Genomic DNA, 20,828 nt, shown 5'->3' on the forward strand with positions numbered 1-20,828 from the left:
CTCTGTATTAGTATATAACTGCATCAAAAAATTTACAAATTTATAACTCAACCCAATCTTCAATAGCTGTCTCCACAAAATGTCTCTATCCAAGGAATCAAATGCAGCAGTCAAATCCACAAAAAAGACGTAGAGTTTGCCTCGTTTCTTCCTTAAAGCCTTCTGTATTAAAGCATATAAAACAAAAATATTGTCCAATGTTGAGAAACCCGACCGGAAACCAACCTGGAAGTCCGAAAGAACTTCAAACTTATTCAACCACATTACCAATCGCTTACCTAAGATTTTACAAAACACTTTAGAAATAGTCGGTAATAATGAAATTGGTCTATAATTTTCCGGCAAATCTCTACGCCCCTTCTTAAATATAGGAATGATCTTACATATGCGCCAATCCAATGGAATTATTCCTGATTGATAGACATTATTGAACAAACCTGCCAAATATCCAACCAACTCTGGATGATTCTTATACAGCTCCACCGGAATACCATCTATACCTGGAGCAGTCCCATTTTTCATGGAAACTAAACCTTTTTGACTTCCTGTTCCGTTATCTCGGTATCCAACAACTCGTCCTGCCAATTCACACACCAATTATATACAGCGATATCTGGTAAATACTGCCTAGAACAAAATTTCCGAGCAAAATACGATACCCAATCAAGAGCCGGAAGTTCACTACGTTTCCTACCCGTAAAGAAATTAATAAATCGCCAGAACTGTTTACTATCACCAGACGCCAAATTACTATTCATCCTTTTCAAAAAAAGCTTTATCTTAGCTCTACATAAATTGCGAGTGATATTCCACTCCTTAATGAAATTACCCACAGCAATACTATTTCCAATCTTGGCTCGCCTCATTCTTTTCAATGCCTGGTTTCTCCTCGCAATACTCAATCTACAATCAATATCAAACCACAAAATACACGTTTCAACTGACCTTTGATACCAATCAGAAAATGATGATTTAATTAAATCGTCCAAAATCTCAAACGTTAATACCGACTGACTCCGGATTGCAGACAATAAATCACCGTATTTATGACTTATCACCTCCTTACTTTCTTCCCTCCAAAAGATTCTCACTCTACTATTTCTAGACCTATTCCACTGTTCTGTAGTTTTCTTTTTGACTTTACAATCCAAAGTCACTCCAATTGGAAAATGATTACTATAAACTTTATCCAATACAGAAAAATTAGATACATCAACCAATTGAGTCAAAAATGATTACTATAAACTTTATCCAATACAGAAAAATTAGATACATCAACCAATTGAGTCAACTTGACCAAAGCTAGATCGATAACAGAACAACCTATTTCTCCTACATAAGTATAATAATCTTTAGAGTCCGCTGTACCTCTACCATTCAAAATTAAATATCCTGCGGTTTCACAAAATTCCAACACTAATCTACCATGATTATTTATTAGAGTATCCCGCAATCTTCGCAATACTGACGTCCAAGTCCAATCAAACTCTTCATTACTATCAAAAATCCATTCCTGTGGGTCCAGATCTGTACAAGCGTTAAAATCCCCGATCAGACAATCCAAATCATAACAACCAGCCAACCTAACCACCTCCATCCAAATAGTATTCCATATAGCCAGTCTTATATACACAAAACAAAAGGACGTCACTAGATGCGCTATTGTCACTTGCACAACAACCCAATGCCTATCTTTTTCAAGTATATTTACTTTCAGCGAATTTGCTATCAATAGCATCCAACCGCCAATGAAACGCCCTCTATCAGTCTCACGATACCCTGCTTCCTGAATAACCATAAACTTGTCCAAACTGTCAACATTAGACAAAATAGTCCTACCATCCCACCATGTCTCCATTAAGAAAACAATGTCAAAAGTACACAAATAATACCAAAAAGAGTTAGGTTTATTAACAACCCCTTCGCAATTCCACGAAAGTACATTCATACCTGTTCCCAGTCAAGTTGAGGTTAGCTCTTCCATTGTCTTGGAGACAATGTTATATTTATAAATTTTATCGTCAACTTTAACTGCATTTTGATTATTTAAATAAGTAATTACAGCTCCCATCCTCTTTTTTTCTTTAGGAAAATAACTAATAATTTTGCTAATCTCCCTGGTTAGCGGAGGAAGGTCATCCATTAGAAATATCCTAGAACCCTTTAATTTGAATGCCATTCTTCTAATCTTACATTTATCACCATAGTCCAAAAAACTACAATAAATCAATCTAATTCTATTCATGTGTTGCTGCCCTAATCTATAACACTGGTCCAAACTGACCTGATCGACATTTAATTTATCGCAAAAAACTCCAACACTACTTCTTTAACCGGCAAATTCTCATTTTCCAATTCAGGTAATCCAGAAATTATCAAATTATTACGTCTTAAAAAACACTCAAATCGCTCCTGACTTAATGTAAATTCAGCCAATTTTTTCTTTGTCTATTCCATCGACCGGTACAATCTTGCCGGCATCATGAGTAAATTTTTTCTCTAGGACCTCGATTCTCGATTCTAAATTCACAATGGCTTTATCCAAATTTTCCACCCAGGAATACATTTTATCAATTTTGTTAATCATTCCTTCCAATTTCGAGTTCTGTTTTAAATTTAATTGAATTAATAATGATATCCCGTCCTTGATGTCCAATTCTCCCTGAAGAAGCTCCAAAATTCTCATTTCTTCCAAGGGGTCAGGATGGAACCCCTTAGATCTACTATCCATTTGACTAACCAGAGAATAAGTCTTCCTTTTCGACATCACGAATAAATCCAATAATCTTACCTGAAAAATATTAAAGTGTTAATTAATAACCGCCCAAAAGCGCCGACCATAAACGCTGCCCAAATTTGTTAAATTAAGGTATGTTAAAACAAAAACTAAACAAGCACCTGATCACTCGCTGAGAGATATTTATTCTTAACACAAACGTTTTCAATCCAATCAATGGATCATCATCAGGTAAAAATAGAACATTACAAAATAGAACAACAAGTTCAAAATACAAAAAATATAACGGCTAACCAATATGTAACTAACAGCACAATAACGTTTCTAAATATCAACAAATTAATAAAAATGCTGCTAAAATTAACAATAAAATATTAATATATAACAAACAAATAGTGTATACAAAATATTAATACCTCCGTCTTAATAAACAAATTAATAACACTAAATATTAACACTGCTTAATAAGCTGTACAGAGTTTTTCATTTAACTATACATATTAATAAAGCTACCGTTCTTATTTGAAGTTTATAACTGCAAACTTCCATGCGGAAGGAAGCCCCTCGGCATCTCTTGCGTTAATGCAATTCCCTTTAAGCTTGCTTTTATAGATTTCTAATTTTTCGGCCGTTCTTGCCAAGGTCGGGGAGTGTATTTGCTTCAGTATATCTGCTTCATCCCATCTTACTATTGAGCCTTCTGCTTGTGCCATTTGTGACAATACTGTGGCATTAGAACCTTTTCTAACATCATATCTGTGCTCTTTTATCCTTACCCCTAGATTCCTAGTAGTAACCCCAACATAATCTTTACTTATTCCTAACATCTGATTCTCGTATGGAATCCTATAAACGCCGGACCTATCTTCTTTCTTAATTAACCCTTTATCATTTCTGAGAATTCTGTACAGATTCGGAGCTCTTTTTAAGATTATCTTTGTATCCTTTATATGTGCGATTTCTTTCATAATGCTTCCTAAGCGCTTGTTGTACGTAAATTTCGTGTATGTGGATGGACCACGCCCACGACCAGGTACTGCATCGGTACTAACTTCTAATTTATTGATAATCCCCTTTAAAACATTCCTCTTATAGCCCAATGCTTCTGCTACCTGCGTGATTCTTTCTATTTCTGCATCCCTGTCTATAACACTTTCGCAGTATAAAAAAGCCCTCCTAACTAACGCTCTAAACGCTGCTAATTTATATTTATAGGGATCGTTAGAGCCAGCCGGAATATAAAGTGGGCTATGAGTTGGTTTAATAAATACCCCGGTAGATATACGTCCCTCTCTAAACATAACCTTAATGTCCAAAAAATGTATCATAACAGAGCTTTTTTGCTCTAGTTTTAAGCTTAGGCCATCTTCATTATCATTGATCTTGTCGATAAATCTAGCAATTAAACGATTGCTTTTCCAAATTATGAATATATCATCGACATACCTTTTGTAGTATACGATGCTGTTCTTGAAACTACGCAAAACTTTTACCTCAAGCCTACTACAACAAGCTCACACAATAGCCCAGAAATTGGGCTTCCCATAGGGACCCCTCGGCGTTGCTTATACGTTTGTCCTTCAAACTCAAAGAAAGACTCGCATCAAACAAGATTAACCATCTCTACCAACTCATTCCTATGATGTGCTAAAGCGGGGTTTACTCTTGTCAAAAAATCCAAAAGTGCTTCTACACAAGATTCAATCTTGATAGAAGGGAACAAATTTTCGTAATCCAATACAGTCCCAACTTCGTCATCAACTAAGTAAACCTCTTGTAGTTCTTTGACCATCATTACCGGATCCTTAGCCACCAATTCATTGCTTTCCATCTTGGAGGAGATATACCCATGCAACCTTTTTTCAAGGAGGAACGTAGGCGCCTTTCGTTTTTCCACAATAGGTCTGATTTTCTTGCCTTCCTTATGAGTCTTAGCAAAGGCAAATAATCTAGGGGTCCCTGGTCTAGGGTTACGACATTTTACTAAAAAAGGTAAGATCTTCGCCAGTTTTGATCCTCCCAGTTTTCTAACCCTTCTATCAATTGCTTCAACTATGTTACTATTTATCTGAATACAATTCGTTTTTCTGATATACTCCTTCAACGCTTCGTCGTATGTAGGTTTTTTTCATCACAACGATCTGCTTGCTTTTATCCGCTCTTGTTACAATTAAGTTGTTCTCTTCCAGCCATCCCTTAGCATAAGCGATGTCTTTATTATAACCTTCTCCTTTCCTAGTTTTCTGATTCTTTAACACAGCTTTCCAACGTATATAGTCTTTGTCAACCGGATCTAACCCCACGATTCCTCTTTCAATCTCCTGGAGTGTTGTTTCCCAAATCCCAGAATCTTCGGGGACGAAGTTCGGGCCTTTATTCAGAATCTCCTTTACCCTATTAGGTACTTCAATCTGGTCCCATACTTCGTAATTCTTAACACCTTTTATAGTACCTTTAGGTGCCTGTTTATAAATGATCCATCTCATCTTCTTAATATAACGTTTTTTTCAAGCTGTTATAAACACCATCAGTAAGACTAGTAACTCCCACGTTCATTTCCATGAGCTTATCCGGATTCTCCCCATAAAATTTATCTTCTAATTCAATGAGGCGTCGCAGAATTCCAAACTTCTTGTTTTTTGCAAACCTAATAGATTTTTTAAGGCATGCAAGGCAATATCCCCGTTTTAATGAAATGCACTCTTTAGGAATTTGTAGCCTATAAATGGACATCGGAAAAACTCCGTTTTTCATACATTCTCTCAAAAACTCCAATTTACAGTTAGCTTTGACTAGACTTAACGCAATTTTTATATACTTCTTATACAAAACAGCCGGTGTCGCCATATCAATATAAACAACTTACAGCGTGCTCAGCAGAAGATAATACAAAAACTAAACAAGCACCTGATCACTCGCTGAGAGATATTTATTCTTAACACAAACGTTTTCAATCCAATCAATGGATCATCATCAGGTAAAAATAGAACATTACAAAATAGAACAACAAGTTCAAAATACAAAAAATATAACGGCTAACCAATATGTAACTAACAGCACAATAACGTTTCTAAATATCAACAAATTAATAAAAATGCTGCTAAAATTAACAATAAAATATTAATATATAACAAACAAATAGTGTATACAAAATATTAATATCTCCGTCTTAATAAACAAATTAATAACACTAAATATTAACACTGCTTAATAAGGTATGTTCCAAAGTTATTTGAAAGAATTAAAAAAGTAGTAAGAAGTAGAATTAATTTAATACCGGAAAAAATAAATTCAACTAAAAAATGTGTTATAGAAACGATGAAAAATGTGACCATAACAGAAGAAAAGGGTGTGGTGTATTCATTTAATTGTAGTTGTAACCCGAAAAAAAAAACATATATTGGTGAAACAAAACAAAAATTAAAAATAAGATTAAGTGAACATATTCGAGCAATTAGGAGAAAATATGCAGTGTTCAGCAGTGGCTGAACATTGTAATTCAGAAGGTTGCAAAATTGATTTGAATACTGTGAAAATAAACAAAAAAGAGGAAAATAATTATAAAAGACAATTATACAAACACATCAATATAATTAAACAAACAGATAGCACAAATAACAATACTGGAAGAGAGAAACACCAATCATGGAGAGAAATCATTGACGGAAAAGAGGGGGAGACATATAAAAGGAAGGATTGGAATGGATTGGGGTGAAGTTTAAGTGAATGTGAACAATCAATGGTGTAAGTTTTAAACCAAAAAATTTATTTAATTGAATTATTTATGTTTTTAAAAAAGCAGGAATACATATGGAATTATTTGATTAATATTGATTTTGAATATGCTTGGAATTAGGAATGTGTTTAAAACCCAGAATTTGTAAGAATTTTATTATTATATTGTCAGAAATTTTGTCTATTTATGATCGTAACAAAATTTATTTTAACTGTAGAAAATGTCTTTTAAATGCCTGCTGATGAGAGACAAACAGGTCAGAAACACAATGTTAAAGTGTATGTGTTCAGGTGATTTAAATAAACAATATTATTTCTGATCTATAAGACCTAATTGCTGCATTTATAAATCCAGTATAGTAAGTCCTGTTAATTGATAAAGTACTAGTAAACGAGATAAGTTTAAATACTTATTTAAAATTGAATGTTCTGTCAGACTTATATTTATCAGTTAACACCAATCTAAATGTAATAACATCCCAATTCTTAGATTGTTCACATATTGACCATTAGGACGTTTTTAAGAAGCGATGCAAACTCCCTCTGAATTGCCTTCTTCCATTCCATTGACATTAGGACTTCTGCAGTCCCAGCAATATCTGTGATATTATCCTCTCTCATAGGAACTATTTCATTTTGCTCTTCCTTCGAATGATTGAACATCGTATTATATTCTTTACACAGTCTTCCTCTATTTCCTGATCTTATTATTTTTTGTCTTCCTCTACTCCTGGTTACTTGGTGCTCTGTTGTTTTTTGTTCCTGGCTATTGACTTCCATGTGCTCTGTTTCTTCAGTTGGATGTTTATCCTTTGGTTCATTATCATGGCCTCACTGATCATCAGATAGAAAGTAATCTAACATTCTTACATCTGACTCTGGGTTGCTCTGCAAAATTTTAAAATATTGCCACCATTTTGCCAGTTAAAAATTTTTTTTGCCACTTAAAATTATTTATCACCACCAGTTTTACTTACTAATTAATGCAGATGCTGGTAGCCTTATCAGTTTGGCATATGGAAAGCAAAAGTAACATGTTAAACTGTCATTTACAAGGAGAGGGCCAGATGTTTGGGTCTCTGATTTGAATGAAACTTGGGGAGCACATGGACTTAAACACAAACATCTCCTTGTCCAAATAATAGGACCCACTGTTCAAGTGTTTCCAAAAAATGGGCTTCTGAAAATTTAGTGCTTAGCTTATAAGTCTTTGGAAGTTTCATATTCAAGACTGGTGATAGCTGAGTGAATAAGACACTAAGCACTGAAACTAGATGATGTAAGTTTGATTCATCATAATTTTAGTTTAGTTTTTTTATATGTAACATTATTATTATTCTTCACATTTAAGATTATGAAACAAGAGATTAAAAACTGTGACATCATTTCCTATTTACGGAAAACAAGCTCTGTAGATTTAATTCTTCGGTTAATTAAATAAATTTTCTTCATATTTATTTTTAGGTATGATAGTATTGTGACATTCAAAGTGTAACAAACGTGAGCACACAAGAAAATTAATAACATTAATGTCCATAATATTAACAATTAAAAAATAAAACACTGCAGCTTGCTTGCTACCCTATTTTCATATCACTTGTCTTTTTTTGTCTATGTACAGTAACATCTGAAGCTTATTCACTTGTGAAGACACAGTATGTAAAATATGTGAAAATAAATGTGAAGAAATAAAAGTTTTATTTAACAACATAAAAGAGTTAAATCTACAGGTACCCATCACTTTACGACCTATCTGCATAACGATCACTCGCACTTATGACCAATCAAGCTTTGACCTGGAATTCACAGAATCCCCTTTCTCGGCTTGAGTGTCGATCAGTGGCAAATGGTGACAAGCGCACTAAGCTACTATTGGGTTGTTCGGAAAGTAATTTTGTTTTTTTATTACTAGAGGAATTAGATGTATTTTTACCAACCAATTTTATTTTAAACCACATTTTCATTATATAATTTGACAGCTGACATTTTAATGCTTATTTGTAAAAAATTTTGTTTGATTCTGTAAAATTGTTTTTTTTTTTTTTTTTCGGTGACCCATCAAATATGGAAAATCGAAAGCATCATTTTCGGCATATTTTGCTTTTTTATAACTAAAAAATCAAAATGCTGTTCAAACAAGAAAAAAATTGTGGTACATGTTTGGAGAAAATGTGTTGAGAGAAAGACAGTGCAAAACTGGGTTACAAAATTGCATTCAGGCAATTTTAATATGGAAGATACACCACATTCTGGATGGCCATTTGAAGCCAATGAAAACAAAATAAAAGTACTGATTGAAGCAATCTGCCGTATAACAACACATGAAATCACTACGAGATTAAATCTGTTAAATTGAACCGTTTATTATTACTTTGGTTTCATTTCAAAGCTCGATATATGGGTTCCACATGTTATTAACGAGAGATGCTCTCTATGGTTGGATTTTAAAGAAATATTTTTTTGAGCTTTTATCAGACAATTTAACAATTGATTTGAAAGTGTACTGCCATCGAGTAAACAAATTGAGTAATATCATCAAACAGAAAAGGCCAGAATTGATCAACAAACAAAGTGTAGTGTTTTACCATGATAATGCCAAATTTCACACAAGTTTGGTAACTTGTCAGAAACCGTTATAGCTTAGATGGGATGTGTTATCACGCCAACCATATTCGCCAGATCGGGCACACTCAGATTATACAATTTTTTTTTAACTGTAAGACATTTACTTGAAATGACAATGTCAAAAATCACTTGGATCAGTTTTTTCTAAACAACGATCAAAACTTTTATGAGTGTAAAATCATGCTACTACCAGAAACAATGACAACAGGTATTTGACCAAAATGGTCAATATATAATTCAATAAAATATTTATTTATTATAAGAATATTGCATTTATTTTTCAATGGAAAAAACGAAATTACTTTCTGAACAACCCAATGTAATTATCTTTTAGTACTATAATAGGCTAATAGCATACTATAATAGTCTTTTTATGAATAAATTTGAAGTTTGTTGCGTAATTTGTATAATTTTACAACGATCCTATATTCTCGGCCAAGCTCTTCGCTTATTGACCAATTCGCTCAACAACGTCGTTGGAACGGAACTCGGTTGTAAAGTGAGGAGTACCTGTATAGAGGCTTGTTTTTGCTAAACAAGAAATGACATCACAAGTTTTAATTTCTTGTTTTATAAGGTTTAAATGTGAGGGATGATGATGATGTGATAAAAAAAATAAAGTTACACACAAAATTAACTAAACTAAACTAAACTCTGAACCTACATCATCTAGCTCCAGTGCTTAGTGTCTTGTTTACTTCACCACACTGGGACATGAAACTTCTGAAGACTTATGAGCTAAACACTAAATTTTCAGAGGCCCAATTTTTGGAAATGCTCGAGAAGTGGGTTCTATTATTTGGATGATGAGTTGTTTGTATTTAGGGCAGAGCTGTAGAGTCGGAGTCTTGGAGTTTTCAAGTTTTAGTTGGAGTCGTCAAAAACTGCCAACTCTGACTCCTTTTTACTTTCCCAACTTGTTATGTGTATAAAATGGAAAATGTGAGGTCTGAAATCGCAGAATTTTTGTGTTTAAATTATAACAGTAGATTATGTAATAGAGAGAGAAAAAAACTTTTGGTCTAAACATAGCACAAAATGTAAACAAGTTCTGGGACAATCAGCACATTAAAAGATCTGACAATGTCAAACCGAAAGGTAGAACTCTGACAGAAGCGCTCATAAACAAGTAGAACTCTGACTCACATGCTTATAAATAGTCAATCTAGGAAAACAATTTCAGAAAATAGGAAAGGTTTGATGGATAGAAAAGCATTGCGTATGATCATTAAAGTTCCAAGATGACAGAAATCACAAAAAAACGGGCTAAATTATGAACGTAAGCCTTATGGTTTTATCAACAATCTCTGAGCATAGTCAACAAAAAGGTGTCAAATCGGACCTTTCCCATGACCTGAGTTTGTCTTGATTTTCACCTGGAAACAAAGGAGAGGCCAATCAGGAAGTGAGGAATGGGATGAGGGGCCAATCAGAAATATGAATAGTGGGAGAAAAACTATAAAAATTGGAAATTTAAGGTTGAAGGATAGTCTTTCTCTGGATTAAACTCAAAGTTGTGCTCTCTATATTGTGTTGTGTCACTGCTGACAACTTAGGACACCACAGCATCTCTATGATCATTTGTATCGCCCATCGTTTCCATCTCATTCGCCTCGGGGCTACGACCAAAGTCGACGTTCTTGCCATCCGAAAGAATTATAGAGAATTGGAATTGTTAATTATCGATGTAAGCATAAATGTTACCAAATAAACGGCTTTATTTTGTAAAACACTTGTCATCATTTGCCTCCTCCACCATAGCCCACATGCAAACTTCCCTTAGGTTCATCCTGACGCGGGATTAAGTGATTCCCCTCTAAGACGGCAACCTCACACTGGTGCCGAGGAGTGGGTTTTCAAGTCTATCTCCGCTGGGTCAGCAACCTTACAAAAAGTATTGGAATCGTGTCAAATTTGACCCTTCCAGATTTTTGAAAATCTACACCTATTGAAACCAAAAAATGTTCTGAGATATTGTTTAATATCTCCGAATGGGTTAAATTTAATTAAAGATATGAAATTTGACATGGTAGCTTGTGTATAAAAGGACGTTAATGCTATTAAATTTTGGTTCTTAATTAAAGGTCGACAGGGTGTCATGTGTCATGTGTCATATCTCCAGTGTGGGTGGACTTAATGAATATATTACTTGTTATTAGCATTTACAATTTTTTTTATAAAACTTGTCTCTACTCTCAAAATTACTCTTTTTGTCATTTTATAATAATACAGTAAAACCCGGTTTAGATGTTATTGCCTGAGATGTTTTTCCTTTTAAGTCATTCAAATTCTGCAGTATCATCATTTTGCCCATAAGCAGTGGCATCAAAAGATGCCATCAGCCCAGGGAAAAAATTTACATGGGTTTCGGGAATGATTGAAAAAAGCTGTAGAATGAAGTCCCGGGTTCCTGTTAATCCCAGATCCAGGAAATTTTACCCCATCATTCCACTCTCTCGTTGGTACTGCTTATAAGACACTTGTTAAAAATTCCTGCATAAGATGTTCCCTCATGAGATGTTACAAAGTATTGATTCCATGAAGCAATTTTTACCTGCTTAAAATGATCACATTGGGGACAATAGTGTTTTCCTCAGAAAATGCATGCACAGAAATCCTGTGGTCTCGATAGAAGGTCAGCCTACCCTTCTGTTTAGACTATAGGATTTCAAATAGGTTAACAAAATCGTGCCCCACACACATTCTAACATCCATACATACAGGAAAAACACCCCAAATTTTTTGCATATCTTGACATTTTGAGGTGTTTTAGTCCTTAAATGTAAAAATTTGTTAGGGTCATATTTTGACCGATTGCTACACTTTCCCTCTGTTATATATAACAGCAGGAAAAGTAAAACTTATCGAATACATATTTATATACTGAGTATGTCATTACTTAGAGGAGTCTTTTAGTTTTGGAATAAAAAGTTTCTATATTCTATCTTTATTAGAACTCTATTGAAGCTTTTATTCTGAGGTCATGTGATGACATCAGAATTTTCAGGTCTGTTTTGTTAACAAGTCTGCCTCTGGTTAGATTCAGATGGAGTCAGTACGACTCCACAGCCCTAGTTTAGGGCTACATGCTCACCAAGTTTCATTCGAATTGGAGATTTGAATGTCTGGCTGTTATTTTGCTAGCAATAGGAATCATTTTTGAAATGTTTTTAATGAATAATTCTTAATAACATATTTGATCACAATGTTTAAACAGTATTTCACAGGTTCTGTCTAGGGATTGCAATTGCTGGATCCCTCATCCAGCAATCCAGCTGGATCCAGCGCATTCTTCGGCCTGCTGGATTCAGCACTGCGAGATCCGCAAATACTCGATTAACTTTCTAAATAATGCCGTAAAAGTTTACATTGTTGCGTTGCCGCTTTGCTACATGCACTATCGCTCGGCAGCGAAAGTGACGTTGCCGTTCAGTGCGACAAGTGCTACACCCCCTCTCTATACCGCACCTCCCGCCCTTTTGCCTCTGCTGATCAAATTGCCAGTTGACTTTGCGCTCTCGCTAAATAAAGTGTCTTTGCGCTAAATAAAATAAGTAACTCCTCTCCTAGTCCTGGTGTATAATTCTAATTTACGGTCGGTTGTGACGTCAATGAATCACATGACGGAACAATTTATGATTGTTTGATGACCCTGAAACCAGTGCTGTAACTAGGGCAGTGCCCAAGCACAGGGCGTAGACCTTGGGGACGCAGAAATTACCTGGACCAAGTTTTGGGTCATAGTTTTGGTGCGTAGTTACAGATGCTCGCACCAGGCGCATAAAAGGCTAGTTACGGCGCTGCCTGAAACTAACTAATGTAGAGGCAGAAAGGGCCTTCTCCGCAGCGGGATATATATGCAGTTCATTGAGAAGTAGGTTGGGAGACAACACCATCAATACCATTTGTTTCTTGAGATCCTACTTCCAGAAAATAAAAAAAATAACAGAAGTGACTGATTTAATTGTATTTAATCCTTTAAAATACTTTATTCAAGACAAGACTAATATTTTAAAACTTCTACTCTAATTCTATTAAGTAAGAGTTTTTAACTTTTATTCTATAAGTGGTTAGTGGGCTAGGCTAGGCAATTTTATTGTGAAAATTAGTGAAAAACTGTGACTACCTAGTTAGTTAAATAGTTAATTAAATGAATGATTATCAGTATCTTAGACATATGATGATATGAATGTATGTGATTCTTGATTGTGATAATAATAACTAACTACTAATTACTTACTCACTACTTTACTAACATGAATAATTAAATTAGTTATAAATAACTACAGACTTACATGTAGAGCCTATATAAGAAAACTTATAAGACTGATGGCCACTGATTATCCGTCCTTACATTATTATAATATATTAATATAAATTAATTAGTAGAATTACCTTTGCTATTATTTAACTTAAAGATTACATTATAATTATAATCTAACTAAACATTTAAAGATAATTATCTCTATCTCAAGTGTTAAACCGAACCAAAGTTAAGTTTACTACCTAAATGTGTAAGAAGTTTTACTGATTTATAGTGACCAGTCTAAATAATAAAAGTTTCTTAAGTATTAAAAAAAATGTTTTATTTCTTTAAAAAAAAAAAAAAAACATAAATTGCTGGATAAATAGATAGATAACACTTTATTGCACCAAAAATACATCTGCACTGGATCCAGCTGGAATGATGTTGGTCCAGCAAAAATCCAGCTGGATTGAAAACACTGCTGGATTGCAATCCCTAGTTCTGTCATATCAAAATTTTTGTTTTAGTCTACTGAAAAAAGTCATTCCAAAATATTCTTCAAAATTTCTGTCAGTTGATAAAAAATCCCAATCTGGAAATGCTGTGGCATTGCACAAAACTACCTTCGGTTCTCAATGTCGCTTCCTACTTTTCTTCCCGAACTTGCTGTGTGACGTCATAAAATTGCTAGATATGTGGTGCACGGGTCTCCCATTTTATGGAAGCTTGACATTTTGCAATTTTTTCTGAAGTGTGATTTGTGATTCAATTTCACACTGAATGTTGAAACAAGCATACCAGGATTTTATTGCCATTTGCTATCACCAGCATTATATTTTTATCACCACCTTAAAAATATTGCCAAGTGGCGATTTTGCTCTATGCAGCACAACCTCTGCTGACTTATCAGGTATCTTTTATTATTCTCAAAACCTTTCAATTTGTCTTCGTTTAAGAATTTTATGTTGCAAATGAGACTCACTTTCTTTTCTTTGGTAAGCCACACACTATAAGCTTTATTTTCCATTAATTAACCAACTAGCACACAGGGTTGTGATCTAGGTTCAAATTTGCTTTTGTTTGGCATTTTATTTGTAGTGTATGTCCTACATCCAAAAGGTATAAAGTATAAAACAGTCGTCATTTGTAAAGGAAATTTTTCCAGAAGTTTTGGTTCAGTTAGCATGCATCTTGCCATATTGAGAAGAGAGTGGTTGACATGACACCATTTTGCTGGGGCATACAAGGTGCCTTTGGGTTCCATTTTTCTGAAGGAAACTTGAGAATTCATGGGAGAGAAACCCACTACTATTGTCAGACAGTAGTTTCTTTATTCTCCTACCTGTTTGATTCTCAACAATGTTCTTATAAATTTTGAATGCTTCCAAAACTTCACTCTTCTCTTTAGAATCTCATTTCTGTCCTCATTGATAAATGTAATGCAGTAGTTTGCCTCTCCTAATAAGCTGGATCTCATTGGACCACAGATATGTATGTATGATCTCTAACAGCTCCAATTTTCGGTTTGAAGTTGTAAATGGGATTTGTACCATTTTCCCTTTCAGACAGGTACTATAAGAGGGTTAATTTCCTAGCTTACACTTTAATTCTAGAACTGCATTGCTTTTAATTAACCTCTTTAGGTCTACCTCATTTAGATGACCGTATATGCTGTGCCATAACTCCATCTCAGAGACCCCACAAATGTTTGCTTTGTTGTCCAAATCTACTTTTCTACATTTTATAATATAATATAGTTCATTTTTTCTGTCAGTGATCACCACAGTCTTTCCTGTGTTGTTTACTACTTTGGCTTTGTCCTTAAGGGAAATGCCTTTGAAGCCTTTCTTGGTTAATCTTCACTAATAATTCAAAAAATTATTTAAATTGAAATGCTGATCAGTTGAGAACTAAGAATATTATATAGTTTCAAGCTGTAACTGATGTAAATATAGAACTACTGTGTTGCAAGCAAGAAGTTAAAATTTACAACAGCAGTACATTTGAGGGAATTATTTCTTGTTCTTATAACACTATAAAAATATTAACTTTTTTTCTCTCAGTCTTCAGTATAGTAAGTTAATGAAATTCCACAATTTGTTATGTAACTTCTAAATCATCATCTTTAACAATGTCTTAAAAATTTAAAAATTAAATCAAATTTTCAAAACTTTTCTTTTTTATAAGATTATCTGATACACAGGATCTTCCAAAACTAATGCAATCATTTTAAATTACTGTAATTATGTTAATTATTATCTAAGAAGTATGCAAAGTACACCAATCAATAGAGTAACTGTCCAGCTTTCATCTCCTGTCTGCATTCAAATGTCTCATCACCTACTACCTGTGGGAGGGGCTGTAAATGAAAATAGCAATTCTGCAACAGATTAAATGTTTTGTGTCCTACTGGTTTGCAAAGTTGGAATCACTCATCATTATGCAACATGAATAATCTGCAGGTGTAGAATTGTAGCTGCAGTGGGAGAAATGACAACAGATAACAGTAAGCATAGGAAGAATTTATGTATCAGTTGGACATGTTGAGAAATTGTAATGGCAAGTGTAAAATTTGGACAGTTTACTGATGTTCTCAGTTAATAATTAACATAATTGTCATGATGTAAAATGGTAGCATTCTTTTTTTAAAGATACTATATTAAGATTTTATTTTATTTGTAAATAAAATAATTCTACATTTATCATTAAAAAATGTAATGTAGTTGTTAGAAATGTAGAAAATGATATGCTAAATGTGCTTTTCAGATATTTCTTACATTATAGAATGAGTTATTTTCAAAAATGAATTTATTTTTATTTTAAATTTCAGTTTGAAACTGTTAGAAGGATCTAAAGTAAATTTAGATGATAGTTCTTTAGGAATTAGAAAATCTAAAAGAATTGCTTTAAAGGGAATAACTAATCAATCGATGCATAAAGGTTCTGATTTTGTTTATTCAACTATTAAATCGAAGAGGATACGTCAAAGTTCTTGTCGTAATGATGATGCTTGCATGAATAACATAAAGACACAAATAAATAAACGATTGTCTATAACAACAGAACCTTGTGTTGAAGAAGAAAAAATAAATGCAAATGAAACAAAAGTTTTACAATCAGTTTCCAAAAATTCATCATCATTGAATAAGAAAATTTCAAAAGATGAAGATGTGTCTGAAAATAAAGAAAATCAATTATCAAAAACTCCATTGAAGTACAAAAATACCAATTTGTCAAACTTGTCAACTCCCTCTGTTAAGCATAGAATTCAAACTTATGAAGAGCATATCAAAACCATGAATACACCAAAATTTCCAGGTATGTAAATTTATAATTTATGTTTTACTATTAAACTATATAGATGATAATCCATAAAAAATTACAGTGAAAGCCACAAGAAAAAGCAGCTCTGTTCGGAAATCTTTGCATCACAAATTATTCAAAAGATCCAGGAGTTTATTTAAATCAAAAAATTCATTGTCAAAGAAAAGAAAATCAAAATCTTGTAGTTTATCTAAAAATGATTCTAACAAAACATCTATTATTTCTATGGAAAATTGCAAGAATTTAACGGTAAGTACTTCAGAATATTTTGTGTTTATAATAATAGTTGTATGAATGGTAAGTAATAGAAAAGATGCTTAAAATTTCAGTGTTTTCTCAATTCTACTCCACACGTTTTTTTGGACTTTTCTAGTTCTCGAAAATTAGTGTGTGCATTAGACTTAATGCAGTATCATTTATGTTTTCTTTTAATCATTCTGCTTGACAATTTGTGTATTATGATGTCAGTATAGACATGGTACATGTTCCTCAGACTACTTTGATTTTGGTATGGAACGGTTTGGTGGTCTTTTAAACTACAGTATGCCAAGTGAATGCATTCATTAAACAAATTTTCTATAAAGCTGTGTTTAAGCAAGAGCTATCCATTATGTTGAAGAACATGTACAGTGGGTGATCAGTTAACGAACATAATCTGTTTCAAGACCATGTTCACTATCCAAATTGTTCGTTAACTGATTATAAATTTACCATAGATTTTTGTGGGAATTTGTTTCATTTGTTGTGGAGACCCCAAAAAATAAAAATTATATACTTTCTTACTATGTTTATTTACATGTAATAACAAACTAAAAGCATTCTCCATTTCTTCATGGATGGCACATCTTTGTTTATCAGATGGGATTTTTGTTACTCCTTTATCTGCTTGAGTCTTTTTGGTTATATCTTTCTTAGCTAAGATTGTATCTATTGTAGACCTGTTGAAGTCATCTGCCTACAATATCAGACATCATCTGTTCACTTTCTACCTTGGTTATTATCTCTTGCTTAATTTCTATAGTAAACACATTTCTTGACACACCATCCTTTTTAGGCCCCATAATATTATCAGTTTTTTAAATAAAAAGTTTAGAAAAGCACTTACAAAATTCGGAGAACAGAAATTAACTAGTGAAAAAAAGGTTATGTATGCAACTGTGAAAGTCTCGTTCCACAAACCATTTATAGATGCCATTAAAATACAGTGGTACCTTGGAATACGTCCTGTTTGGACAAAACAAATTTTGCTCTGTATACAACTTAATTCAATTATACGCACCATCTATGAACAAGTAGCACTATCGGTGTACTAGACCAGACTAGACGTTCACAGTGCCACAGTCTATAACTTTGTTAAATTTCTTCTGATTTTAATTTGTAAGTAAAACTTTATTATTTTTATTAATCATGAATTGCAAAAAGGCAAATGAAAAGACACAGAAAACTAAAAAAATACTAGAATCACAATGGAACTGAAAAAAGAGATTGTTGAGAAATATGAAGGTGGCATGTGTGTTTGAGATTTAGCTGTTGCATACCGTATTCCGAGAACGACGATATTGACAATTGTAAAAAATAAAGACATTATTAAATCTGCTAACATTGCAAAAGTGGTTAAATCAATTTTTAAACAGAGATCGGAGACATTAGATCATGTTGAGAAATTGCTTTTGCTTTCAATAACTGAAAAACAATGTGCTGGCGACAGCGTATCAGAAGCAATTATTTGCGATTATTACTGTAATAACTTTAAAAATCTATGATAAAATTTATTCTTTTATTAATGTGCTCAAACAGTGTTTCAATTATTTTACAACTCCATTAATATACCATATCAAGAGGAGTTTTTTTTTACATGAGAACAGATTAATCATTTTTACATTACTTCTTATGGGAAAGGTTGGTTTGGTATAAGTCCAAACATCAGGAACAGATTAAGGTCGTATACCTAGGTTCCACTGTATAGTTTTACAAATGTTAAATGTAGTGTCACTTCTTGTATTTGTTCTGTGAGGTGTTCATTATCCAAACGTGTTTGTTGTCCGAACATAAAAATCTTTTGCGAAAGTGTTTATTGTTCAATTTGTTCGCTGTCCAAATCGTTCATTAACTGATCACCCACTGTACTGAACTTTCTACAAAAAGAATTATTTTACAAGTTTTAATAAAAATTAGAGTAATACATTTGAAAATAATTATTTTCAAAGTACCAAAATTATGACTAGTTTTAATTTGATTAGGGAAAAGAACATAGCAAAAGAAAAACTTGATCAGCAGTTCAATGTCTTACAATACAACACTTTCATGTCTTACTTTGTTTATCAGCCAATTAAAGACATACTTTGTCACTTTGTCAGTTTTACAATCAGCTTTTACATCTGGTGATGGCATACTAATCTATATACTGTTTTACAAATTTTAGATATGATGAAAAGTTACTTTAAAAGATCATTTTTTCAATAAGAACTGTAATATTCTCAATTACCAAAGAAAATATTTGGGATTAAAGATTATTTTTATGGCATGAAATTCCAATAATTACATTGACATAATTATGCAAATGAACTAGTAAATGGGAAAGCATCAAAATAGCTATTGAGATACAACAAAATAATCTCCAGAACTTAGGATAATTGAAGCAGAAAGGTGAATAACAGGAGGAAGCTGAATACAACTAAATAAAATTTTGACATTATCTCAAATTCATCTGAACAAATTAAAAAAAAAAAATAGTGGAAAAATGTTATAATAAGTTGAAAATAACAATAAAAGAAATGCTTCTTAATAAAAAATATTTTGCTCCTTTGTATTTGTTTGGAATGGCTATACAGAGTGTCTTTCTCAGTAGTCACTTGTCATTTTTTGTTGATTTAGAAATTTAATTAATAACTGATTATCAAGTATTTCTCATTTTTCATATACCGTATTTTATGGACTATAAGACTCACCTTAATTTTTAAGCAATTTTTAAAAAATATATATATATAAGACGCACCTGAATTTTGGAGGCAATTTTTCGAAGAAAAAAGTGCATCTTATAGTCCGTAAAATACAGTAATTGGTTTTACAATCCTATTTCTCAATAGAAGTTTTGATGATAAGTAATTCTGAGAGATTGTTATCTGTAGTATAAAATTCTTTGTGTTTTTATCAACAATTGATAACTCAAAGAAATTGAGTGCAAGTATGTTCACTTAACTAATTTTTTATTAAATATTTGGAAAGTAAATTCTTGATATAATAATTTCTCTTATATTTGAAGATTGCTTTAATGAAAAATTAAGACAAATAAATATTTTCTGCATATTTCAGCCGAAAGAATTAAATCAAAGGCGGCCAACTCTAATATTAAAACGTCTTGAAGATTTTAGTCCTGAAGAACTAAAAATAGCAAGTAAGATTTTTTTTTAATTTTAAAAAGTAATTAAATTAATGTGTGTATTTATTTATAAATTAAAAAATATATTCATGTGACCACAGGGTTGGCATCTCTTTGATGCCCTGTCAGGACTGACACCACCGTGTCTTTACAGAGAGAGACAGAAACCGGGTTGGCCACAAATTTCATTGCGCGAGTGGTCACATTTGTAGACTTGGGGCTCAGAATGGAAGTGGTGAAGACCCGGAAGAAGTACACTTCACAAGTACCCGTTTATTAATCGATATTATTTATTAACAAGCTATATACAGATGCTTAGCGGATTCTAAAAATATGACATATATATATAGGAACCTTCTTATTATTATCACAACCCTGACTGCAAGAGAGAGATCTTATAATCGTTCGCACATTGATAAATATCTTAAGAATTCATAGAGATTGAAGATCTGTTCAGAACTTTCTGGTAGTCGCTTCCTCTGGAGCAGCGAGAATTTCCCTTAAGTGTTGATGGATTTTCTTGAGTGGCAATGGCTAAGATTGGCAGTAGCGAGCAGCTGTACACACAGTTCAAGAAAAAACTGGATGACCTCTTTTGACTCATCGACCCCTCCTTTTTATTAGGGGGTCTTCCTCCTGGGTTTTTACCATGATTTCATTAGGAACTTTAGTACATTGAGGCCAATAGTCAATTTTTCACTCGGTTCCGGGTGACACATTCAACAAGGAAATAAGTCCGTGGGAAACAGTTTTAATTGTCTTTAATACTTTTCTCCCCATTT

At 33.0% G+C, this 20,828-nt stretch overlaps 1 protein-coding gene across 1 annotated transcript in view; it reads left to right on the forward strand.

Moving 5' to 3' along the window:
• LOC136985974 (uncharacterized) overlaps positions 1-19,779 on the forward strand; it is a 56,083-nt gene extending 36,304 nt beyond the window's left edge. Inside the window, exons 4-6 of the mRNA XM_067283394.1 lie at positions 16,174-16,661; positions 16,729-16,937; positions 19,757-19,779. Coding sequence (XP_067139495.1) covers positions 16,174-16,661; positions 16,729-16,937; positions 19,757-19,762 — 703 coding nt within the window. The 3' untranslated portion in view covers positions 19,763-19,779. The remainder of the gene's footprint in view (positions 1-16,173; positions 16,662-16,728; positions 16,938-19,756) is intronic.
• The last annotated feature ends 1,049 nt before the right edge of the window (positions 19,780-20,828 follow it).

This window comes from Centruroides vittatus, unplaced genomic scaffold (genome assembly GCF_030686945.1).
Source record: "Centruroides vittatus isolate TY-2023 unplaced genomic scaffold, ASM3068694v2 contig_986, whole genome shotgun sequence".
NCBI classification, from domain to species: Eukaryota; Metazoa; Arthropoda; class Arachnida; order Scorpiones; family Buthidae; genus Centruroides; species Centruroides vittatus.